Source organism: Pagrus major, chromosome 20, assembly GCF_040436345.1.
Source record: "Pagrus major chromosome 20, Pma_NU_1.0".
Classification (NCBI taxonomy): domain Eukaryota; kingdom Metazoa; phylum Chordata; class Actinopteri; order Spariformes; family Sparidae; genus Pagrus; species Pagrus major.
The window spans coordinates 10011246-10038016 of NC_133234.1; the positions used below are offsets into that span (position 1 = coordinate 10011246).

Genomic DNA, 26771 nt, shown 5'->3' on the forward strand with positions numbered 1-26771 from the left:
GCGTTACTCTGTTTTTAGTGCTTATTAGCAAATGCTAGCATGCTACCACACTAAAGTATGATGATGAACATGGTTGGGTATTATGTTCATGTAAAATGTTAACTCTTGTTACCATGCTAATGTTAGCATTTGACTCTTAAGGGCCACACCAAGAACATTAACTATAACAATAACTATAAAGAGATTGTTTTAAAAATCTTTCTTACTCAAGTAGATGGCGGCATCCACACCACAACTATAATGACAACCACAGCGGGAAACAATAATGTTGGGATCACTTTCAGGGCGATTTGATGAATGATGTTGATTTCTAACTGTAGCCTACTTCTTTTGTGTAAGCTAATTGATGGCATTTAGGAGACACTTTTTAGATGGTCTACTCCAACAGCTCAGTCTTGGATATTTATCCAACTTAGTAAATGCTTAAATAACCTTTATTAGGCTGCAAATTACACAAAAAACATTTTACTCGAGACATACTGCCAAATGATCTTTGGTGCTGATGGGGTCTCTGAAGTTTGCTTTGATGTTTTTTAAAATGATTGCAGGATAATTGATGTTAACTCAGCCAAAAGTATGAATACAAAATTTTTTTCAAAAGACAGCAACCATCCTAACAGAGTGTTGGATTCACATCAGTGAAGAATTTCATAAACCATATCCTTCTTGGGGTTTTCTTCTTTTGTGTCTCTATACAACATACAGCAGTGACAGGTCATAAATATCCATTTTCCTAAGCTGCGGACACAGTTGGAACGCACAGTGCGTGCTCAGCGCCACCGTTTCCAGAACATTATCATTCATCAGTGTGGATGCTCACATCATTGTTTTTATAGTTATTGCTATACTGTAATGATCGGTCTTGGTGTGGACTGCCCTTATGTCTTGTTTCCCGAAGACTGGCTAAAATATACTGTATGCCTCCTATCATGTGAAAAAAGAACACTTTTCAACTGAGAGAAGAATTGTCTTCTCGAACATAAAGCCATTTCTAAGTGCCAAAAGGAAAGATAGTATGTTTAAGCCTCTTTTTCACTGATCTTTATCACAGAAGAAGAAGTTTAAAGTGACAGTGTCTTTTTTATGTTGTCACCCCTCCATCATAGCTGTGTCCCTTATCACTGATTGGCATCTCTCCGAAACCTTTCTAGACCAAAGTCAATCCCAAAATAGTGACGGCACTTCCCACTTCAGTCTGAGCCATTTCTAAGTTTGTAGTCAAGTCTTATCATTGGCATTTATGCCAATGATAATGGCACAGCTGCACTTAATCAAAATAGTGGTTCCTGAGCTCTGCGCCAGGCACTTATCTAAGTCAGGTGTGTTGGGAACTGAACTCAAGAGCGGCTTAACAAACTGAACTGCTGCTTTTTCTTCTATCTGTCAAGTTATCGAGCAAAGTAGACAATGGCGGCTCATTCCCTCTGTGACTGTTTTACTGTGTCTGTCACATTAACAAGTAGTTACACCTCAGCTCTCTCGCTGCAGCCGTCCACCGGTTCCCCCCTATGAGACAGAAGCAAGCACACACACACACACACACACACACACACACACACACACACACACACACACACACTCACTCAGACATTCAGTCCCCTGGTCCAGTTTTGTGAGACTGACAGTGTGGCACACATGCAGACAGCCTGTCGCACTAACACACATGAATAAACACCCATGTCCATAGTTGTACAGACACAAATATAATGGTCACTGGGTGGAATACGCACATACAGATAAACACAAACACACACACACACACACACACACACACAGAAATATGTGCAAGAGCAGGTACAGTAGACACACTTCTTCATGCTGTACAGAACCATTTGTGAGACAGAATATCACACACACACACGCCCACAAACACACAAACACTGTGCTGTTATCTGCTCTGTAGCCGGAGGTACAGCTGTAACGTTAGTCAGGGGAAACCATATGGGACTGGAAGAGACAGGTGACACATCCTCAGCTCTAACTGATAGTCAGGACTGGCTGACCACGGAGCTCAGCCCGGCTCAACTTATAAATAATAGATGTAAATTCACAACTCGGGGTTCGAGCTGTGAGCTCCCTGACACCTTTTTGTGTGATATTATCAACATCCTCCCGACACGACAGAAGCTTGTCAGTGGCAAATGAGATGCGTTGTTTTAATTCCACTTGTTCGTGTCTCTTAAATCTTTAAACATGCCTGCTTGGAACTTTGGTTAAGTGTATTGAAAAGCAGATGCTTTGATAAAAATATCTGTCCTTTTCTCAAAATGTGTGATGAAAATGATTTCGAATTTTCTGGCATTGGCAGCGGTAAAATGCTCATGTGGGAAGCAGCTTACTTTGAAATTGCAGCACAGTGTTTGGAAAGCGACTTGTTACCTACAATTTGGGAGTTTATTTATGCAGGAGGACTTAAAGGTGAGTGGATTGTAATGGTACTGTCACAAAAGCACGGTTTTGGAGGATTCATTACAGAGTGATGTGGCACTATCACTGCATATTACTGAACAGCCCCAGTTTGTGCCTCTCATGAAGTACCATTACGTTTGAGTTGAGCTAAGCATCTGATGTTCTGAGTAAATAAATACCCTCTGATCTTTGATCACTTAACAATACTTACCCAAAGGCAGTTCCACACACTTCTCTAAGGACGCAAAATATTTCACCTGCATTTTGATGAATAACTTTTTTTTAACATGTTGTACCTCTTTGCCCTTATCCAAATATATGTTCCTGCTCACCTTCTGCAAAGTGAACCAAGATTAAAAAATTATTAAAAATCTTCTCTCATCCCTTCTCTTCCCACCTCCTCCCCTCTACCTTGTATTGAAGATTTATCACTTCCTCGTTTTTGACCAATATGCTTGCACATTGATAGAGAACCTTCATCCCACTCACCTTATTGGTTTAATGCAATATAAGTCTGCAAATTACTGCTGACAATGACCCTGATGAAGATCTGTTGTTGATGCATTGGCTATTTCAGATATATGTGTGCTTGGATTGTTTTTGAAGACTTGCATTTTACATTTTGTACATTTCACAGGGGGTTAGGATTGTCAGGAGGAGGAGGTTTTCATGCCCGGGATGGAGTGGACCCAGTGGGGAATGCTGGCAGGGATCCGTGCCATAACATTATGTCAAAACTGTTTATCCTCAAAGTCTGTTGATAATGTTACTCTTACATATTGCACCGTAAACATTTTTATGCAAAACGAATGTTATATAATCTTAATATTTCAATATTCAGTTTTACAGAAGGAGCCGGGACATATTGTATTGTGGAAAAATGTGGTGCCTACATTACCCACAATGCAACTTAGCCAGTGAGTGACATCACAGGAGGCAGTTTATCAGATTACATGCAGCTTCCACTGGAGCCACTAGGCTTCATGCTACTTTTTCTATATATGCAGTAGTACTCCCCAAGCCCTGTAAACACACTTTAATGTGTAAAATGAGTGGAGTTACCCTTTAACTTTGTGACTCATATGTACAGAATTGGTAATATCGGAGAGGCACAAACTGGAGCATGAAGGTACAAATTTCCCATCAACAAACAATAAAAGAAGTCAGTATCTTCTTGAGAGTAGATAGATAGTGTAATGGTTTACCTGAGGAAATCCCACACTCTTCAATTTAATTAAAGATGATAATAGTTTGATCCAAACTATTGTGTGGAGTGTGTGGATATCTGCCATGCTTTGGGCAATAATCAGTGTCCACCTGCAGTTCCACATTCATGGATGGAGTCCAGCATCGAACCTGAACATTTTCCATGTGTTGCACCGATTTAGCCTAATTTCTCCCTCTCGACAATGGTCTCTGTGAGACTGCTGTCCAGCCCTGGAGCGGATATAAAGCGAAGCCCATCTGGTGTATTGGATACTTCCCTTCCCAGAGCTATATTCGTCTAATGGCTCCCTATGGAACAGCTTTTGTTCTTAGACAGGCTAATGGATGGCCAAGGTGACTGGAGTCATTGTTGTTAAGGTGAGGTGGTTATGGTGATTGAACACCGAGCCAACACTCTTAAAGACCGGAGAGTATCATGAGGGAGAAGGCAGGGGTCTCTTTAAAATACCCTCAAGCGGGTGCATGGACTTTTTTCTCAGTATTTTTCTCATTCTGACGCACACACACACACACGCATATGACTACAAAATTGAACCAATGATGAGAGCAATGAGCCATAGCTGAAGCTAGAGAGGGTTTTGGGAGGCTCGGAGAGTGAGTGGGATTTTTCGAAGCTGGAGCCTAAGTTAGGTCACAGCAACCTTGTGGTTGAAAATAAGCACGCTAACAGCTCTACACTGCTGCTTAACTCACCCAAAGAGGAAGATGGGCTGATCTAACCACCACCTCTCATAATGTGTCTCTAATCTGTCTTCTCTTCCCCTCCTGTGTCATCTCTCCATTCTCTTTGCCTGTCTTTTTCAGCCTCCCTTTCCATCGCCCTCCCTCTGCCAGATTGCATGGCATTATGGCGCCGCTTAAACGGCTTGTACTCCATTTTCTCTCTTTGCATTTGCTCAGAGCTACTTTTCTCTCCAAGCTTTCCGAAATGACTTCCATCCAAAGCTCAGTAAGGCCTGTGGATGGATGACGAGAGACAGACAGAGATGGAAAGCAAGAGGCTGATTGATTTGCTCCATTATCAGTGAGGTTTTGCTCTTTGTGGCACCCCGTCCCTCTGGGCCTTCATCCCTCCATTGCTCCATCCCTCGCTGTGCCTCTTTTTCCCTTCTGAACTCATAATGAAAGAATTATACCGGCCGCAGCAAATCAGTGTCTCCCTCCCACACAATACCAACAATAGAGGCTATCATGAGAGGAGGGAAGGAAGAATCGTTTTCACGCCGACAACGAACACGAGGAGTCATTTGGTGTGTGCAGTGTCTGTGTTTTCATCACCTGTGTATTTTAGGCTGGCATTGTGCTGTGAAAAGAGCATCAGTCAGAAGCTGATGAGGAACTCTTTCATTTCTCAATAAATGAGTTGCTGGCTTGTTGTATGTTATCAGGATCTGAAGATGTGTGGATTTGTGTGTGCAATAAGCCAGTCAGCTAAAGGTCACTCTGGGAACGAGAGCTATGAATTACAGGAGAGGTAGCCACAGGATAGGTCCAGTACTTTCCTGATCCTTTGACCTTTTAGTGCTGCTAGCAGGTCACTGTTTACACTTTTCCAGTGAAATAGCACAACTTCTACTTGCTAAGATCAGCACAAAATACACTTGTACAGACATTCATTGTTCCCACGTGATGTTTTCTTTGCCTTTAACTTTTCTTTTATCACCACCGTGAGATCGACTTTTTTGGTTTTTAATGAAAAGCTTATTTGGCACATCTAGACTGCTGAACCTTGACTTACTGTACCTGTCTTCATGGTGCACTTTTCTCCAAGGTTTAAATTTCCAATTAACTTTTCTTTACTTCATATTAAGGTTGCCGCGGTGATGGAATTTTCCACCAACTAATAACCAGGCTTTTTTATGAGAAAAGATGTCCTGTGGAGCACTGTTGATTTACTGTATGCAGTAAAGTAAGTAATGCAGACTTCACATTAAAAGCATTCAACTGCCGAAATGTGAGTTGACTTTTATTATGAAGTAGGGTGACGTAGTTGCAGGAATTGCGATGTGTTCAGTGAATTTAGCACTTACCGCTACTGTTCATCAAAAATGCATTTACAGAGCAAAACAACAGTCTTTTTTAGCATTTGTTGACAGCAGATCAGTTTCAAATAAGAGCTGCAGGCAACAGGCTGCACACCTCCAACTTCTCAGTAAGGTAACCGACTCCTTCTCTCTCATTAACATGATCAAATTTCTTATTAGCATTGGGTTTGAATCCGAAATATTGCCAAATAGCTGCTTTTGCTGTTTGCTTTGACAACAAATCCTCCGCCATCATTCCACTCTCCTTGTCACGTGAGAAGTGAAATGTGGCTTTTCTGGGGCTGTGGCTGAGGGGGGTGACTGTGTAGTTGTGACAGCACAACCATACAGAAGTCCTGATGGCTCGTTTGATGGTTGTTTCTGCACATGGGCTGCATGTATTTCTCCGTGGATCGAGCGTTTTGATACTTTCACTGTATTTATTGGGGTACCTAGACCTGCTTTATTCTGAAAAAAGACAGAAATCTACCTTTCTACAGTATGAGACCTTTAAGTTCTGGGATTGTTGCTAAAGTTCCCTCATGTTTATATCCAACATAAAAGCTTTAACTCTGAATCAACCTATTTAGCTCAGAGTACTTTACATTTCTCTTGTCAGACACTCTGGGGTAGTCCTGCTGAGAAGCTGACTGCTGTGCTGCCTTCTGATGGGAGCTTTCAGGTCGTTGATTACTGGGTGTCATACCTGCAGTGCTGCAGCAGCGGGAGGGATATACTCTTTGTATAGCAGCTGACGCCGTCGAGCTTTGATAAAGTTTTGTTTGCTGACAAAGAAGAGACAAATATAATTGTGACTCCTTGTTGACTAATCTTGAGTTGTACGCTCTGATTGGGCGTCTGGATAATTTCACAAGTCGCATATAGTAAATGCAGTTTCACTCTGCTGAATTAGGGCAGAGTTAATAAAAGTTCACAGAGAAACATCTTCACACCTCAGTTTACGACAAAAGAGGGCAAAGCTGTGATAGCAGGAGCTTAAAAGACCTTATTAGTAGCTACTTATCCCCTCCAGACACACATGCACACTGCTTACATGCCAGTGATGTTGGGGCAGAACCTTTAACAACCAACACATAATCAGTCATCTTCATCTTTTTCTTCTTAATGTTCAGCTAGCAATGGCGCTAAAGGTTATTTAAGAGTTTTAGCCCAATAAGCTTGCCGTGTTTATTGCCTCTTTCATGGATTCGACCCCTCATCATCCATCTCTCCGCCTTTCTCCCCTTCCTTCCCCTTTACTCTGCTTTTCTCTATTATCTGCCTCATGTTCTTCTTTTTGTTAATCAGTCTTGTCTTTCCTGTCTTGTACGCCCTCTCTCCCACTCTTTTGTCAGTCTTCTCCCAATCACTTTCCATTCATAGACGGGTTCAGGAGGGTTGCTCCTCATGATGAGTTTCAGGGCAATAATGGGTGGGACGCTCCCCCTTCCACTGCAGTTTGACAACAACAATGAATCACAAATGTATCCTCACGCCACTTCCCCTGATGAGACTAACACTTTTCGTCTTTTTCTCCTGTGTGTATTTTATCCACAGGGGGGGAAAATGAGGGACCGCTCACCGCAAAAACCTATTTTGTTCAAATCTGCATGTACTTGTGCATCCATCCATGCACACACAAACATCTAAATACCAAGAACCAATGGAATGCAGTGTGAATGAAGAGTATGTATATTACAGTATATACAAATAGCTGCACGCAAATGTTGAGAACCTCTGATCCCCGACTCACAGGCTGTTTTACATATACATTTAATAGATATATGTGCATATATTCCAAATGAGCAATTCTCTTTGATCAGCAAAAAGCTGAGCCTATAGTTTCCACACAAAGTCAGGGGGGCTCACTGCAAACTTCTCACTGTTTTGATTATGCTAATGAGGCTGGATAATGTCAACTCTCACTTTTCTCTTTCTCATTCCTTTCCTCTATCTGTCCTTCACACCTTTGTTCTACTTCTATACACCAAGTTTAAGAGATACTGTGTGTAAAGAGCGCTCTCGTCCACTGCATTTTTCAAAAGTGCCTTTGTATTACCTTTTCTGCATATGCGTGTCTTCATGCATAGAACAATACCTTTAACAGTGGCTGTTTGTGTGTACTCTGGGAGAAAGAGTGATAGAGGGCCCCAATTAATAGCAGTTACATAAACCATCTTCCTCTTCCCCGTGCCTCCCAAAGCCTTTAATATGCACCGTATGAAACCACATAAATCAGCCACTCAATGAATAATTGAGACGTCCTCGCTGACACTCTTTCAGAAGTGTGCACCGCTGCCTGCAATGGTCTGTAGGCCCCCAGAGAAATGCAATGTGGGAAATGTGTTGGTACCTTTAATTTCTATATTATCCATTGCGTATAGCTGAGTTAGCTTGAGAGACTTGTGGCCGCTGAGGTGGAGAGCTTTACATCCAGGCCTGCTCGGTGTAAGTTGCTCTGATTAGCCAGAGGCTCCGACCGCATGGTGATGAGATAATACATCCATATGTATTAATATGAACTTTTGAGTGCGTGCGTGTTGCATTTATAGATGTTCCTTTTTTAAATGCTTGTAATGCCGGCGGTCCTGCGTGTGTGTGCGGACGTGCACGTGAGTGATAATGGTTATGATAATGGCTGGTTGGTGACAGAGGGAGATAAGTATTACGTTGATGATGGTAATGATGAATGTTTTACAATGATGATGATGATAATTACGATCGTTGTCTTTGGTCCTACTTCCATCAGTCAGAGATTAAACACCCTCGGGAAGGCACAGAGGCCGCTTTTACTCCTGTTTTCACACTGCAGCACGGGCACCGCATCAACTTCATGCATCAGCGTAATTTACATTACATTTCCATTTTAGGCACTTAAGTCAGTGCTCTTATTCAGAGTGATTCACAATAGGGAGGTTGTGGTTCAGTGTCTCGTTCAATGGCACTTTAACAAGCTGCACAACTGTTGATGGGCATGTGTTGGCAGTGGCAGGGCTCGAAATTTTGATCTATTGGCTAGAAGGGGAGGACACAATAATAGCAACACCTGTACAGTATAATGCAACACAATACAACAAACCTTCATTTCACCTCTTCACTAAATCCAAAATGAAACTGGATTTTTTTTTATGCCTTGGCGACAGCAACAGCCGTGGCAATGGGCATAATGTTTTCGGGTTGTCCATCCATCTATCTGTATGTTTGTCCTTACATCAGTCCCATTCTTGTGAACACGATATCTCAGTAACGCCTTGAGGGAATTTCTTCAATTTGGTACAAATGTCCACTATGACTCGAGGATGAACTGATAAGAATTTGGTAGCACAGTCACTGTGACCTCACAAAACACATTTTTGGCATTTATCAAGAATTCATTACATAATCAGGATAAAGTTTGTCAAACCAATGTCTAATAGGATAAAATGATAAAGTTATGACATCTCATAATCACAAGGTCAGAGTTTAAATGCACTGTGACGTCACAATATTCTGCGAAAAATGATAACATATCAGCTGATAATCTTCTTTTCCATGAATTCAAAACATTAAGAAGCCTTTTATGATTGAGATACTTCTGAATCCGATTTGATTGATGCCGTAATAATAACTCATCGTTTTATTACCTGCATGTTTATGTTCATTTTACATATGGCTTGTAATGTGACCAAAAAGATATTCATGATATTCAGTGCAGAATCACTTGCTGTGAATACTGTCTGTCTACGATGTTTGTCAGCCTTGTGAGACTCGTGACCTGCACACAGTCTCTACAAGCTGAACAAGGCTCACAGTGGGTGACACTGTCATCAGGCTAGGTTTCAGCCTCCCACAGCCCAGTACATGATCAGTGGGTATAGTTTAAGGATTTTAAGGATGGATGGATGGATAAATGAATACTCTGGCTGTGTCTCACCTCAAGCATTGAATGAAACTTAATCGACCCATATAAATTAGTCATTACAAATGTTTCCAGCCCTCCACTTTTTAGGCATTGACTGGATATTTTTCTTTTAGAACAAATGGGAGTTTGTGGTTATAATAATAAACCAGTTTATCAGGTTATATCTTTATATGTTAGTTTTAATAATGAATGTGCTGTGATTTAACAAAGATAAATTCATATTTTGTCATAACAAAGAATGTTTCTTGTAAAAAAAATTTGGTATGAGAAACATAGTGAGTCATTATAATAAGAAAAAATATTTTTTAACTATGAAATGTGTCTCCTTATAATGAGGAAATGTCGTTGGAACTGTAAAAAAATCAAAGGTCTTATTGAACTGTATTAAATAATAATGTTGAATTAAAACAAATTTAAACTTTATTCAACTTAAATTAGAAATGCTAGTCATAAAATTAGGCAAAAATGACCATTCCCATTATTCTCTAATCATTAGAGATTCCCATTATCTTTTTTACTATATTGTGCCAAGCCCTATTTTGCCATACTGTAGTTTGTAGTGTTGGACTGCATTGCACCACATATACAACCTCTAAAATTACCATACGACAACTTCCTAACACAGCCACAACAAAATCCTACATTACAAGTCTCTGAATCCCTAAACAGCCCATGATTTGGAGCAATGGTGTCCAGGAGTTTTTTTTTATTTTTCTGCACCTTCCCTCAAACCTGTATATTGAGTTCAGGTGTGACTCTACTGACAAGAGCTGCAGCTTGTTTCATCATGCTGCGTCTTTTTGTCCACCGTGTACATCATCTGGATTTTTAACTTAGCACAGAAACACTTTGAGCTATGTGGTCTCTTGATGGGCGCCCAGCAGCCAGAGCGGATGTGAAGTCCTGCTGTGTCACTTCATCAGCGAACTGCCCTCCAATAAAAACTTCAAAGGTGAGTGGTTAACAGGTGGAAATAGGATGTGAGGGGTGGGGTGGGGACTTTGTTCTCACCCTGCGGCGGGGATAGGGTTGCGGAATCAGTATTTGGCTGGTGATGGCGTTGTCCCTTCGAGGGAGTCAGAAGGCAGAGTGATGATCTCTGCTTTAGCCTCAAGACATGTGATTAGATCTTGTGTTGGAACATAATTCGTCAGTCATCCTCCCCTCCTCTCCCCGCTCTGCTCTCTCTGCTCCCTCTCCCTTGTTACTCCCAATTTATATTTACCCATTTTGTTTGCATCTCTAATTGTCTGCCTCTCCCGCTCATGCTTCATTTTCCCCATCACTCCTCTTTCCCCTCCTCTCTTTCTTGCAGCCTCATTCAGGTCTACTTTGCTCTACATGCTCCACTCCCCGCCCTCACCTTCAATCATTTGCTCGCTGGCTTTACTGTGTACCTTACTATGCTAAAAGCCAATTTTCGGACTTGTCAGTGACTCATTCATTCACATGAAAGAGGGGGAGAGAGGAAGAGTCCCCCACTGTGACTGAGTTTTTAGTCAAGTGTTTAAGGGAGGATGCACGAGGAGGAGGAGGAGGAATGGGAGGGAGGGAGCTGACAGGAGAAGGGAGTGGGAGATGAAGAGAACAGAATGAGGGAAGCAATTGCGATGAAAGACGGAGATAAGAACTGCTGCTTGTCCCCTTTTCCCCCCGCTGCGGCGTCGGATAGTTTTTCCAAGGTAGCCTCCAACTTAGACGTTGAGTGCTCATATCTGGTTACCACCCGCGGGTCTTAAAGAACTTGTGCTGAGTCCTCAAGTGATAAAAAGCTTACAGTGTCTGGGGTATTGATGGCTGTTGTGTGTGAGGAAGAGAAGAAAAAAGAAAGAGCTGTTTTTACAGATGGGCCTTCAAAGCTGTATTTTACATTGGTGGGATTCAATCTTTGTCCAGCATGCCCAGTGGCCCTGAATATGTTCTTACCACCAGCGTTGAGACTTATTCACAGACCTTACTTTATATGTCCCTCTTCTGCTGTTTGGTTGAGGCAACAGATAGAATAATCTTCATTAACTTTGCAGTTACTCATCACGAAAACACTGCCTCACATATGGGCCATTGGATTTGTCCAGTACAGTATGTCTTTTCCTTTATTACTTTTTGTCTTTGACAAGATAGTTAATCTGTGATTATCATGATTATCCAAAAAATTCAAAAGGTCACAGAGGACCCTGCTTCTTTATTCTTGGCTCATGTTATTTTAAAGCTGCTGCTCAAATGTCGTACGGCCATGTTCCAGGTTGCAAGTCCAGTAAACACTGGGAATCTGTTAGCAATTCGCTGCTTCTCCATTGATCAGCAAGTGAAAGCCAATAGATAGTGAAAATCATTGAGCACGTTTCACCGTAAAACAACATATTTGATAACCCATTAGCTTCTTTTTAGACAAGAGCTATCATTAGCATCCAACTACTTCCTAGCTAACATTACTGTTTCATAGTGTTTTGCTATGCAATAAGAAAGGTGTACATTAATTCCAAAATATCAACGCACATCTAGGACACATTTATATAAGCCTGGCAGTGAAATGCACTACATATAATACAATATTATATATTAGCCTGGTTAAATGCCAATGCTAGCTAATGGGTTTTCAAATATATTGTTTTGCCTTGAAAGCTGGTATGATGACCCTCAAAATTGTCGCTGTCCATTGTCTTTTCAGTTGCTGATCAAACAGAATGGGGTGAAATGATAACACTTTATCAAATTTTCTACGTCTATATGACTTGACAGAAAGTTAGCCCCTCATTGGGGAACACGGTGGAGCATTTAGCAACAAAAACGCCAGATATTTCCCTTGTTGGCGGAGACCAAAACAGAACTAAAAGTGAATAGTGGAAAGTTCACCTTATCAACTTTAGGGGTGATAATATTAAAACGGTGTGTTGACAGTTTGTCCGCTGCCCTCAAGAGGCCATAGCAGTTCTTGCAGCTTTAAATACAGTACTGTTTATCTGTGGTTGTCATGATTTTTTAAAGTTTGGTACAGATGATTTGCAGTTCCTTATAGCTTAGTTGATTAATTAATGTGGTGCAAGTCCAAGTGCCAATTGCTTAAGTACTGTTAGGGCAAAGAAATGCTTTGATTGATGTATTCAGTCTAATATGACGTGTGTTTGTGGTCAGTGTTAGTAACTGTAGTTAAGTAGCTTATGTGCTGACATCTTTTTCCATGAGGTTTTTGCATTATTTTCTTAAACACATGCATTTCAAACAACAACTGTTTTTGCCTTCTTATTATGCTGCAGAAGTACATGCAGTTTGCCGCCCGGCAATGTTCTTTTCAACAAAACTCAAATTCAAAAAAGTCTTTCAAAAACACCAGTATGCACTCAGGGATTGGTTACAGGTGCAGTGTTGTTTGCCAAGACTTGCAGAGCGATATGACATTTCTTCAATTCTAACAATAAAACAGAAAACAGAATATTTTAGTGATATTTCACTTTCCCATTCTAAGAGAAGAGTTTAAGACAGGAGAGGCTTGGGTAGTTTGTAAAATCCCTCACTTGTCACTCTCTTTTAGTTTCAGTTATTACATTTTAATGAAAAGCTACTTTTGTACATATTTCACAAACTAATGTCAGCAGCACAAAAGTGTATGCACCACATATTCCCAATTCTAGGACTATTTTCCCAACATAGAAGGGTGGCTTATTCAATAACATAATGAAATTGTGTTTCCTTATATCCTTTGATCAGTTGAAGAACAAAGGTCTAACTCCTTATTTACCATCGGTTTCTTTGTCCTGGTGAATCTTCTTGCCGTAGGACACAAGTCAAGGTTAAGGTAATTGTTGAGGCAGATTTGAGGGAAAGCCTTTTTTTTTTTGCCTCTGCATTTAAGAGCTCACCTCTACCTCATAAACCTCCAGCAACCTCCCCCAAACAGAGACAGAGGGTGTAGGACACACTAAAGGTGAACACCTTTATTTTATCTGCCAAAATAAATATCTTGGCTTTTATTCGAAGATGGGCAGTAGTTATATCGATGTGCGAAGAAGGAGGGGGGCTGTTATGTTTCCTGCATCGTCGCAGAATCCATGAATCAAGTTAATCAAAAGGACACAGTAGTCTTTGGTGTTTGGTGTAACTGCTCTGTGGCTTTCATCGGCTTCCACTGAGCAACAGAACAATGTTCTTATTATTTTGCCACCCGTTGCTTCATCATGCTGCCACAATGATGCTAGAAGTTGTTTTGCTTGTTGATTTCTTTGTGGACTTCAATCAGTCATTCATTTCTAATCATACACTAGTGCCGTGCTCGTTCAAAACGTGCCTGTTCAGATCGGCTTGCAGCTTTCTCAAGAGCCGCCCGCCCAAACTGCTTCACGCTCGACTCTGCATGGTGTTGTCAAAACGTTATCATTAAAGCTTGAATTAGCTGATGCCTGGTCCAGGATAACCAGCGACATCGACAGAGACGGTCAACCCTAAGCCTCTCTCGACGTGATCTAGGTCTGCACCTAACGATTACTTTTTACTGATCAATTGAATTATTCTTTTTTCGAGTAGTCGATTAAACTAATGACTCATTTATCAATTAATTTATTACTCAATACATAGACAGACAGACAACAGAGATGTCCAAGTCAACACGCCAATCCACAACACACCAATCTAATCAAGTGAACCTCCCTCAGCTACAAAGCAAGTAGCATGCTAATGTAACTTTAGATAGCCGATGCTGAGTTTAACATGCTGAGCTTAACATGTTTGCTAGCCGTGCTGAGGTTAACTTTCACATGACCATGTGACTGACCTATCCAGGTGTGTTTTCAGGTGCCTGATAAAATTTGATTGTGGTCGATCCAGCATCCTTTTTTATTCATTCCACAAACGTTGCATTTGGCAATTCTTTTGTTTGCGCCTTGTGTGAGGTTCCTGTTGGCAAAGCTTATGATAAACAGGAGAGCAGCAGCAATTGTTGTACTCGCCTCCATAGTGTTGGTGGTAACTGTGGCCGTGCGCAGCACATGAGGTTACACATGGGTCTAGTTAGACATAATTTAGTTGCAAGCATAATCATTAAAGGACTGCGTATTTTCTGACCATGCACCTCCATTTTCTTCTCTTTTTTCTCACTTTTCTTGCCCTTCCACCCTTTTTTCTTTTGTTTCTTTGCAGGTTTAACTATTGTTGCCCCTTGTCTTGGATGTCTTTAGTTCCTCCTCCTCCTCATCTCCACACCTTCAACAACAGTCCTCCACCTCCCTCCTCCTCCTTCTTGTCTCTTGTTCATCTGCATCCACTAGCTCTTCTCCTCACAGTGTCTAATTCTATAGGATGTCAGGAGCGGCAGAGCTCTAAAATAAACATCCTTACTGCAGTCAAGGTAGTAATCACCCTCTCTCCTTTTTGTCTTTGGCATTGTCTCTCCAAGACAGTTTTTCTTTGTATTGCCTCTATCTTTCTAGACTTACTCTCAGTTCTCTTAGTTAATTGCTTTTTATATCAATTAGAAGATCTCCTTCAGCCCTTGTCAGTTTTTTGTTTGTTTATTGTTTATTTTGACAGGAAAAGCACACAATTCAAAGTAGTCCCACCAGAGTTAGCTAACAGCTAATTCAGCATCAGCATGTTCACATGCTCACAATGAGTGTTAAGTGTTAACGTACTGATGTTTAGCAGGTATAATGTTGACCACGGTCACCATCTTAGTTTAGTGGGGTTACCTTTCTAGCCAGTACAAAGTTCAAATACAGCTGAAGTTGATGGAAATTTGTTTAGCAGGTTTTTGGTTATAAATGGCAAATTTTTTTATTTTGACTTGATGACGGCGCTAGATATCAGAGCATTACTCAAATTACTATCATCCTCTCAGGAACGTGACTCAACGTGACTTAACTCAAAAACACAAACCTCAACCTCATGTTGGCCCAAGAGGAAAAGTCAAGGGATCACCAAAGTCATCAGGGTTCATCCTCTATGGGCCTGTCGATGTCAGTACAGGATTTCACAGCAATCCATCAGGTAGTTGTTGAGATATTTTAGTCTGGATAAAGTAGAGGACTGAGCGACTAACTAACATCGTCAACCCTCTCCACTAGTATGGCTAAAAAGTACTTGCTTGCGATGGGGGTTGCAGGCACACATGCAATCATTTTTTCATTTCTTGTGGTCCTTTGCTACCGTCCCCTCTCCAAACCTCCAAATGGATTCTATTTTCTGCCTAATTGGGCAAATGTGTTGGCCTACAATGATCTGTGAAGAGGGAGGAGGATGACATGAGGCTCTGCTGGCTCTGCGTTGGTTGGACTTGGCTTGCTTTTTTCTTTTCCTCACTCATTTTCCTTCAGTTACTAAAAAACACATTCAACACACCTTTTAAAGACAACCTCTTATGTCTCTATTGGGCTCCAAAGCTTTTCTTTTTCATTTTCTTCCCGCTGTTCTAATTGTTTTTTAATGGGTTGCAATGAATACCCGCTAATTTCTTCCTGTAATTTGTTGTCGTTCTTGCTTCCTTCTGGTTCGATCAACACCTTCAACCAGTGTTACATCTCTTTTAAGTCAACCAGAACTTGCTGTAACAGCTCAGAGGCAGATGGATTTAACTGATTTTATTTGCTTGCTCCAAGTACCAGTCAGTGTGGCAATATCGCTCATTGGTCAAAGAAGACGTCAGCCATCTTATTCCTGTGCCTTGCATAGCCTTCCAACTGTGAAGTGAGCAAGAGGGCTCTCTGTGTGGCTCTCCTGTGGTGCTGGAAATGGGTTTGCACGCAGGAACTCCTACAGTTAGCCTGCCTGTCAGATAGAGGAACAACAGACCAGGGTCTTCTCAGAGAGATACAGCAGGGAGAGAGACATCATTATCATCTGCACTTTCTGCAATTCTCAGTTGTGGCTCACGACTACTCCGGGTTCCACCTGCTTGTCGGGAATACCCTCAGGCTAAAGATCCAGTTGAATGTCAAGCAAAGAAAAAGCTGCAATTATCCGTTCACAGACTTCCTAGTTCAGATCTTTTCTTTCTGAAGTTATTTCATTGTATGCAAGTGCTCCCTTCCTCAGGAAGACGCCGTGCAGTGTCTGTCACCCTGAATAAGATTCTCCTCAGCTTCATGTGTGTTTCTGGAACATTTTCACACATTTCAGACATGCAATTAGTTACTTTGAATCATGTATCATTGTGGATGTGTGTATGCAGACCTCAGCTTGCAGTTGCTGAGGTGTCCGCTAATGGGGGTCTTAATGAATAAATGAAAGGACACGCTAGGCTTTTTAACAGCTAGGCAGGCTGGGAAAACACAGAGCACAGCTTTTATTATAGTGTCACTGTTCAGGCTTAGTTAATATGATTTGATAACTGAGAGTAGAATCTCTCCTAATCAATTGTTGAAATGAATTATCGCTGGAATGTCAAGTACAAAAGAAAACACACATATGCACAAACTCTCAACAGAGGAACTGATTTAAATTGTTCATTTGATGTCCGTTGGCCATTTTATTTCCTCTGTCTTTATCATTTCTATGTGCGTGTATGTTGAGCCTCAGCTAAGAGTAATAATCTTGTTCTCGCTCAATGACGTTTCATCTTAAATGTCACCACTGATCCACATGAATTAGTCCAACTCATTTCAGTGAGCATCTAAAAAAAAGCACAGGGTTAGTATTTCAAGACACACCGAAGGACAATACGTTTCTTTTACAGTTTCTGTGATGAAATTTCTATTTTCTAGATAACAAGAAGATTTCTGATCTTTTTTGATGACAGTCCACTTCAAAAGTGCTTTTTTTGTTTGAAAAGTTTGAATTGTTTGAGGTCTGAAAGAGTTGGCCTCATTGAAGAATGTAGTGGAAATTCTCCTTGTGAGGTTGAGAGTTGCTAAATCTCAGAAGAATTGTAGACTCAGCGTGATGAATCAGATCTCTTTAATACATGCAGCATGGAGAGAAGACCTGGAGTGTTCTCTCCAGTCTTCCAAATGTTTCTGCCTTAAATACAGTGGTTGCATACTTTACGACAGTCATGAATTACTTCTTCCCATAGCAATGACCCCCTGGTGTTTGTTTTGATCATGTCTTTCCCAGGGCAGTGACCATTTGCTGTTTCATTGAAATGTAAATGTCATCTTATCATCCTTCCTGTAACCACCTCAGGCAGAGAGAATTGCCCTTCACGTGACTTTATGACCCTTACACCTAAGGAGGATTATCCCCTCCTCCTCTCACATCCTGATATGGTCTTTACAGTACATTGATTACTGAATGGAAAACTATTTAATTTCTCACAAGAACCACTCGTATGGACACGTCTGTTCTGAAGTGGCACATACAAATGATTTAAGACAACTTGCTGCATTCGCCGACTTCCCTGTGCTCAGACTTTTTTCTTTGGTACGAATGAAATTCTTGAGTGGTTAAGACCTGTCTTGTGAGTTACAAACAGTTTTAGCCGTCTGACCTTTTTTCACAGGACAAAGACACCTGTTGACTGGAAAATGATAGTGCCTTATTTTGAATGAACTTGAAGTTCAAAGGAGACCTGCTGTATTTTTCCTTTACTGCGGTGCTTTTACTTCTGATCTAGGTTTTAGTGTATGTGAAAGATCTTGAAAGTTAAAAAGGTCAAAGTCAACACCTACACTACCTCTCTCCCACAGAAAACACTGCTCCTGAAGTGATGAAAACGCCTCGTCAGTAGTCCCGCCTTTAATTCCGTGACTTCTTGACATCACGCTACATCACCATGTCACATATTTGCGTCATTTATGCATAGTTTGGCAAACAAGAATTGATGTGAGATTGCGTGAGCTTAAACAGAGTGTTTTCAGGCAGAGGGGGAATACGGTGCTGCAGCACTGAACAGTATGAAAAACTGGTGTGTTTTTTGAGCATTAGAGCATGTAAACTTATTTTAGTATTAACCCAAAATAAAATTATGAACCTGAAAATGAGCGTAATATGTCTCCTTTAAAATTATACGAAAATCCCCTGGAAAAAAAGTATGCTAACAAAATCAAAATTACTGTAATGCAAATGTAATCTTCTATTCACCATATAATCAAGTCTATCATAATGGCTTACTAATTTATTAAGAGGTTCATCAGTTCATCAGTTTTTCTCTGTCACTCAGACAGCTGACTTAAAGTCTTTAAGTAGGTCCCGTCCAGGGGACCATCCTCCATTGCAACACCGACCAGTACAAGGTGAAGTTCTCTATGATCTCCATGACTGTCACATCCCCCTTTACACCTTTGCCCCCAAGACATGGACCATTCATTTGCTTTAGAGATGTTTTATAGCATCTAACTTCAATTAAAACTTTTCCTCCTTTACTTCTGTCACAGTACAGCTGTTGTTGCATTGTTAACATTATTGAATTGTTCTGGGCCACCGACTACATGACTGCTAACACTGCTAAATTAATTTTCTTTAATCTCTAATTGTCTGTTGGTTTCTGACAACAGGATTTCCGCTGTGTGATTTCCGCTTTTTACTCTTGGGTGACACCTTTGTGAATGTGATGCTTTCCAACAAGTGGAGCGGAACCACTGATCAAATCCTTAATCTCAAATGAACGTGGAAGCTACTCCTCAACAGGTGGCATTCAACACATTGAAATGAGCAATTTACAACAAGGTTGTGCAGTTAAGAGAGTCTGGTGAATCTGACTTGGAACACTTGGACGAGCAAACTGTCATGGTTTGGTCATTTTCTGTTTTATTTTGTAGTTTATATCCGCATGTGTATTTACTTTTCACTTCCTCTCTTTGTCTGTTTTCCCGCCCTTTTTCTGTGTACACCTGTGTTCCATTAATTAATCATTCGTCTTTATGTAAGCCTGTGTTGGTTCATCTGTGTCTCCTGTTCCTGTTTCCTGGTCCTCGTGTGTTCCTGATTTGTTCCCCTTGGCTTTCTGGTTTGTCCTCACTTTTTTTATTTTGCTTTAGTTTTTTCCTTGGACTTTCCTTTGCCTGTTTTTTGTGTGAACTGAAACAGTTTGGATGGACCCAAAAGCAAGACACTCAGAGGCAGGCAGGTAGAAGAACAAAAAAAAGTGAGCTTTAATGCTGGGAAACCCATGTCCAAAAATCCAAAAAGCAAGCAACAAAAAGCAGGCAAAGGAAAGTCCAAGGAAAAAAACTGTGGACAAATGCAGGGAACACGCAACGACTGGGGAACAGGCACAGGAGACACAGACGAACCAACAAAGAGTGAGGGGTAAACACAGGAATGATTAATTAATGGAACACAGGTGTACACAGAAAAAGGCGGGGAAAACAGACAAAGAGAAGAAGCGGTAAATAAAACAAGACACATGAAGATATAAACTACAAAATGGAAAAGTTTACAGTGTGTCTACACAGGAAACATTTTGGCCCAATTTTTTAGTTGCCTGTTTGGTTTGTGTTGTACATTTTATACTTGAATCAATCCCTGCCTACAGTGATTGTGTGTTGGGCTCCCAGTGCCCATTGCTGATGTGAATGTAAAGCATACGATGGGTCACTCTTACAGTTCCAGTCTCTACACCCATTTGATGTATTCCTGTGGATTCCTCCTCAGACTCAAAATAGTGAGTACTTGTTTCTAGACTTGTTTCCTGCAGTTTAGTATCATACAGTAAGAAATCCATCGTGCGAGAAGCAGGGACAACTCTGCACCTACATTAGTCTCAATAGATAAAAAATGCTGTTACTCAATAAGAAATTGTAGTGTTAGGACTAAGGAGCAGCACTTTCTCTTTTTCTTGACCTTCACTTTGCTACAATGTGGGTGGCTGAATGTGAAGCTGAATGCAATGAGTTTGCACCTGAACTCAGTGAGTCAATTTTTGGGGAGAAAAATCAGTATACTGAAGAATTACGGCACTTCACTAAGAAAGAAAACCTTTCTCAGCATCTTAAATTGCTGATACTTCAGTAACCAAAGGTGGATTTTCCTTCTTATGTCGACCATTGAGGTTATATCTTCATCACACATATTATTATGCTTTCTCAGATATTCTCATAAGCCATTTAAATACTGACAATAGGACTGTGTCCATCACTGTGGAGCTTTCAACAACAGCCAAAACCCATCAACCCTTTTCCACGAGGTCCCTCTGAACCATGATTAGAGCCCCCCGTCCCCCGTTTGAAGACGGCTTTCATTCGAGATATCAAAGCGCCGGTGCTCAAATATTCAGGGATGCTGCAGTTTGGACGTTGCCAAGATTTTTGTCGGAGATAATGAAAGACTATTTGTGATTAGTCAGGAGGAGAGAGCTGGTAGCTGTGTGCAGAGGCTAATGTGTTGCCATAAATAAGTATGCCAATGAGACGGTGTAAAGTGGATTAAGCTCGCTGTGCTAATACTGCCATATGTGTGGAGCCATTCGACGTCTGAGAAACTACAGACACTATGGGGCCCGTTCTATCATCACATCTTTGTTAATACAGCGCCTAATGTGTATTCAGACCCGAGAGGCTACATGTGGCTGGTTTATACAGTAAGAACAGTCTGGTCTTTGAAGCAGGATGTGCAGGATATTCATTATGGATTATGTAGAATTCTGATGAGGATTACTCAATTTGACTCGCGATACATTTTGGTCCAGGATATCACGTCGCACACACTCGTTCAAATGTTACTTTTAGGTCTGTGAAGTGGATTGTGTCAGAAATTAAAGGTTTTTATTTTTATTTCTAAACAAACTTAATAAGCAAACTCTCTTTGTTTTCATGACTGAATAAACTGAATAAACAAACTGACCTTAAAGGACAACACAATTCATACGGTTTTACTTTGTTTATATTTGGCGGACCCTGCCACCTTTCTAGCTTCAAACAGTGTTCTGGAGACCTTATTTTCCTCTGAGAACAGCTTGTTTATTCAGTTATGGAAAAGATAAATACTTCTGAGTTTGTATTATTACCTCATTATGGAATATTATTACTTACTAAGTTTGAATTTCTTCTCCAAAACTATCAACTGCCACTTTAAAAGTGATTAAAATGCACTGATATTTGTCGTGCTTGGAGGGCTTAATGTTCAGCAGGGTATTTCAGCACACACATATGGAATATTTATTGGTGTATGGAACACATCATGAAATGTGTCACCTTAATGCTGCAGTTATCGTTCAGTGGGGCTCATGCTTTCACTTTGACATGGCCTGGTTTTGTGATGAAGTGATTGAGGCAAAGCATGCAGATGTGTATGTCTTTAAATTCATCTTCCTTGTGTTTTTGTACAAAGCGCATGTGAGATTGTGAAGGTGACCGAAATATTAGAATGTTTGTTTTTTTAAAATAAAATTAACACTACAAGTCTCAGCTTAAGTTGTGAGTTATGAAAATTTGATCAAGGTGATTTGTGAAAAATTCACTTGGTGACATTGACCGTTTTTCTTTATTTTTTTGGCCATCTGTCAAAAGCTGAAATACCAGAACTTTAATTTCTTCTTTATCCAAGTGCTTAAAATATCTGTGTACACAGAATTCCAAAATAAAGCCAAAGACGCTGTGATATGTCCTGGATAATGCATGATGGCCCAGTTTAGTCAGCTATAAAAGAAGCTAGAAGAAAGCATAGCACACACACGCACACACACACATGCAGCCAGACCACACCAAGTCAGTCCTTCTCTTAACTTGCAAAAAAAGAAGTTGGTAAAAACTTAGATGTGCTTCTGTAGGTCAGACACAAAGTGCTGAGATGACAGGTCTCCAGTCCATTAGCGGCCTTGTCTCCTTCAATCCTGTCAGCGACTACTGTCATTTACTAGATTTCCCATCTTTCCTTTGGAGCAGCTGCTTTTCATACAAGTAACTATGAGATGTCTGTCACTTTGCAACCTCCCAGACGAAAAAGAGAGTTGACACCACAAAAAGTATACCGAATTATCTACTAGCACTTCCTGTTTGCAGTGGTAACGTGGATGTACAGACAACTATCACTGAATAACTCTGATATTGAGGAAAAGTTAAAAACATCACGGGCCTCTATTTAGATTTAGGATCGGTTAGTATTTCATGTTAATGTTCTGTGTTGTTCTACACATCAAAACGTCACACACGCCGTTCAGATTAAACAGTACAATAGTTTGGCGTAAAGCAACTGTCCTGATAAATCCTGAGATCCTGTCTAAACATATGTATTTCAGAAGCCAAAAGTTTTGTTTCGCTTTCTGCCGCCTCAAGATAACAATGCGCCATCAGTGCGCCTGACCACAACTCATTTTAAGACCAACACACCCGGGGGTGTACAGGTGGGCGCAAGTACATTTGTTTTTTACACAACGTGGGTGCTAGCCTTGAAAATTACAACTGAGTTGGCCTGAACTCTGTGCCGCTTTGCAGTGAGCCTAAGATAGAGCCCCATGATTCTCAGGCAAGTTCTGGATTTACAAGGAGCTAATTCACAATGTCAGTCACACTAAATCTAAAAACTGTGTATCTCTGTGTATGCGGGTTTGGATTTAACAGCTGTAACTACAAAGGCGTAGCCTCAGTACAATGAGTGTGCTAAACTGCAATGATTTCCCATTGTGCACCTGTAGCTTTCACCTCACGCAGTATGTTTGTGTCTTCTGCTGTTTGTGTTTCTTCCAAATTCAAGGAGCTGATTTGATTTCTTTGTCTTCAGATCAGAAAGAAGTTTTCATTCATATAAAATATGTGTTTGTACCACTATATAAACAATGCATAGTTAGTAGTTGTGCACATCCAAAGACTGTTTAAGGTGCTGGACTAATAAAAGATTAAAATATGTAAAACATGAAAAAGGTCAGCATACTGTAACTGCCTTAGGTGCAATGTATTTGCACATCCAGCTAACTGAACTGGAGCATGATTACAGTGTGCCACTATATAAGAATCCTATCCCCCTGGTGCATATGTTCCTACTATTCTGTGAGGATACTGTAAATAAGAGAGCAGTAATGGATAAAGACATTGAGAAGCAAGCACAGGATTTGAATAAAAAACATGGTATTCTTTCTCACCTCCCACTTACCCAGTAGATGTCCATTTCAATGATGGTACATGCTTTTAGATCATTTATTCGCCTATACTGGGAAGTTTCTTTTTCTAATCTCTTTTTATAACATTAATGATGTCTAGACGTGTCTGTCACTGATGCTGATGTATTAACATGGTGGACAGCTAACAAAGCTTCAGCTGCCTGTCTCCTGTTAATGGCTGTCCAAAATGTCACATTTTTTCATGTTTACCATGTAACCCAGACTGCACATGCTGACAAAAGATCTCTTGGTAAAGGAGCAGCCATCTCCAAACGAAAATAAACTGTCATTACTCATAAGCCCCTGTGTCCGTCAAAACCCAAAATGTGGTGGAGTTCCTGTGCTGTAGCCCTGACAGTTTGTTGTCTGCACTTTTGAAAAGGGCGTTAAATGACATCAAATGTCTTTTATGAAGTGTGTCAAGAGCTAACTAATGACAGGCTATTTATAGTGCTGCACTCAACTTTACACATGGAAAGTACCAGAAGTAGTTCTGTAAAACTAAGTTATGCACACTTTCAGCCTCATTGATACGGACGCAGCTTTTCGGACCAATGACCAGATGGACCAACCAAGGAAATTATAGGCCACTCCTACTGCCACGCCCGCTTCTGTCAATTGGTCAATTGGCATGAACAGTTGATCAGCTGTACTTTGGCTTGTGACCAACCTTTCCAAAAAATCTTGTGCAAGTCTCTAAATCCATTTGGAAGTTATGCACATTTTGGTGATTTGCACTTGGCCATTGCATCACCCCCTTTTAGCCTGTCAGCATGAACACACACACACACACACACACACACACACACACACACACACACACACACACACACACACACACACACACACACACACACACACACACACACTTGACCTCCATGCCCAATTTCAGCCTCCTAGGGTGGCTGTGAAAGGGTGAAGAAATGTTTGTTGACTGACCAACAGAGCGATAGAGCGAGCTGTAGAGCTGCTGCAGAGACGTTTCAAACATTGCTCACGTTCTCTCTTCACTACATCTGGACAATCACTGTGTGAGAGGGGCATCAATCTTGAATTGTCTCATGCAACATTTTCAATTTTTGACCACTGACAAGAAAGTACTCTTGTTGGAACATCCTGGTACTTCTAGATTCTCCTTTCGTTCACCCGCTGTTGTTGTGGCCTCTGGTGTTGACGCACTCCAGTCCCTCTAATCCATTCTACTTTCTTGACTTTTCATGTTTGCTTTCTTGCTGATAATGACAAAGCTCAGGAGGGAACATGCAGTTCGACATTGTGCCGCAGTTCTGATGTTTTTGCCTTTTTATTTACCTCATATTTGCCTGGTAGGGGGGAGCAGTGCCTGGGTACATTTGGTCGATTTTTAAATCAATTTCTGTTTTCAGTACCTGCATCAAGTCTGTATTTTTTGTGGTTGGGCATTTTGAAATTGAATTCTCAAAAGCTGCTCTGCTCTCCCTTTTGTCTCTGTGTTTTTTACTGTGAAAATGGAACCCATCTCCTGCTCTGTTTCTCCCTCTCTTTCTTGTAATAGGCTCATCTTTCCCTCTCTCCCAGCTCTCTCTCTCTTTCGTGAGTCTGAATAAAGCAGCTAATGGTGCGTGGAAATGGTGGCAGCACAGTCATGCCTATAGACAGACTCTTTCTCTCTTATGTGTTGCAGTATGTAAGTGAAAATGTACATTTATGAGGATGAGAGGAAGTCATTCTTTCACCCATCTCATTTATATTCTGTGTTGTGAGGCACTGTAAGGGCTTAATGAAAAATGTTTTTTTTCTTATCCATTAGAATGTGAGATTACTGAGTCCTGGTTTAGTCGCTTCTCATAGAGAGGCGAAGCCTGGGTGCTGGTTTACTGAAATAACTCAGCATACAGGCGCTCAGTTTGTCTCATGCAGTGCTGCATTTGAATAGAGATTTGAGCATTGAGTGATTTGGTGAAGTCACGACATGCCACTGATGCTTGTTCTTCTTATGATGATGACGATGATGATGATGTGTATTTCTTGTCCTCAGGTGTACATCCGTATCCTGGACAACGAGTGGAATGTATACAGACGTTACACTGAGTTCAGGGAGCTCCACAACCACCTGAGAACCCAGTTTCCACAGGTGGACACCTTCAACTTCCCACCCAAGAAAGCCATAGGGAACAAGGTGAGTTAAATGTAACAATTACCTGTTTGTGTGACTGATTGTTGGTCTTTCTCTGTGGCTGTCTCTCTCTGTCAAAGTGTAGTTGTACATAAACAATGCTGGTTAACTTCCTATTGATAATGATGGACAAAAGAAATGGGGGGGCTGATGCAAATACTATGTTAAGAAGTTAAATATTCCTATATTGATATATTGGCCAATATACACACATTTTTTGCAATAATCCCTCAAATGTTGATAACAAACACTTATAATCGCTTATAGGCCAACATCGGCTGATAGCATAGGCCAACAGATATGTTTGTCGGGCTCTAGTTTACAAATTTACAGTCCTTGATTTCAGGCATCGGTAGACACACGCAGACTAATAATTTCTAGCCATCGACAGAAGATTTTGTCGGCTGAAATGAGAACTGTTAAGCTGTAGCTAGCTAGCTAAGTAAACTAAAGTTAGCTCCATGAGTTGGTTGAAAATACTATAGCACATCCAGCTGACATTTTAATGTTAATAACTGACTTGTTTTTAAATGTGAATCTTGTCAAAGGGCTCTAAATTAGGCACACAATGGCTATATACATGATATTGTGCTAAAAGACAGAAGCTAACGCTGCATTCAAATCCAACACAGCAGGATAATAGTGCTATCAGTACCTTATATTTTGATTTAGTAACTTCCACGCAGTGACAAAAGACTACACGGTGCATGTGCTATTGAGAATGGAGCTTTTTTATAATGTAAATTGTTACCCCTCAAAATAAAGTAGTTAGCCAATGAAATGCTTCTTGGCCTTGGAAGTAATACTGGGTTAGCTTACTAGTGTAGGTACATTACTAAGCTAGTTAGCCGGACGTGCTAACATTTGCAGCTTCTTTTAGAGTACATAGTCAAGGCGTTCTTCACACTTTGTCGCTTGTGTTTTTGGTTTTGAAAACCCTTATAATAAACACCACCCTCCAAACACTTTAGGTGCAGTGTTTACAGCTCACATGTAGAGGAATCCAAAGCTTGTCAGACTTGCTGTGCCTAGTTATGGATGCTAAGCTCTGATTGGACATTTAAAAGCCAGGGGTTTTAGTGAATAGTCCAAATATTA

General features: G+C 40.8%; 1 protein-coding gene across 2 annotated transcripts in view; it reads left to right on the plus strand.

The window, feature by feature from the left end:
- The window catches only part of snx29 (sorting nexin 29), a 148204-nt gene that overhangs the window by 94080 nt on the left and 27353 nt on the right, over positions 1-26771 (plus strand). For both annotated transcript variants that reach the window (XM_073490286.1, XM_073490287.1), the window contains one exon: positions 25536-25676. In XM_073490286.1, coding sequence (XP_073346387.1) covers positions 25536-25676 — 141 coding nt within the window. The remainder of the gene's footprint in view (positions 1-25535; positions 25677-26771) is intronic.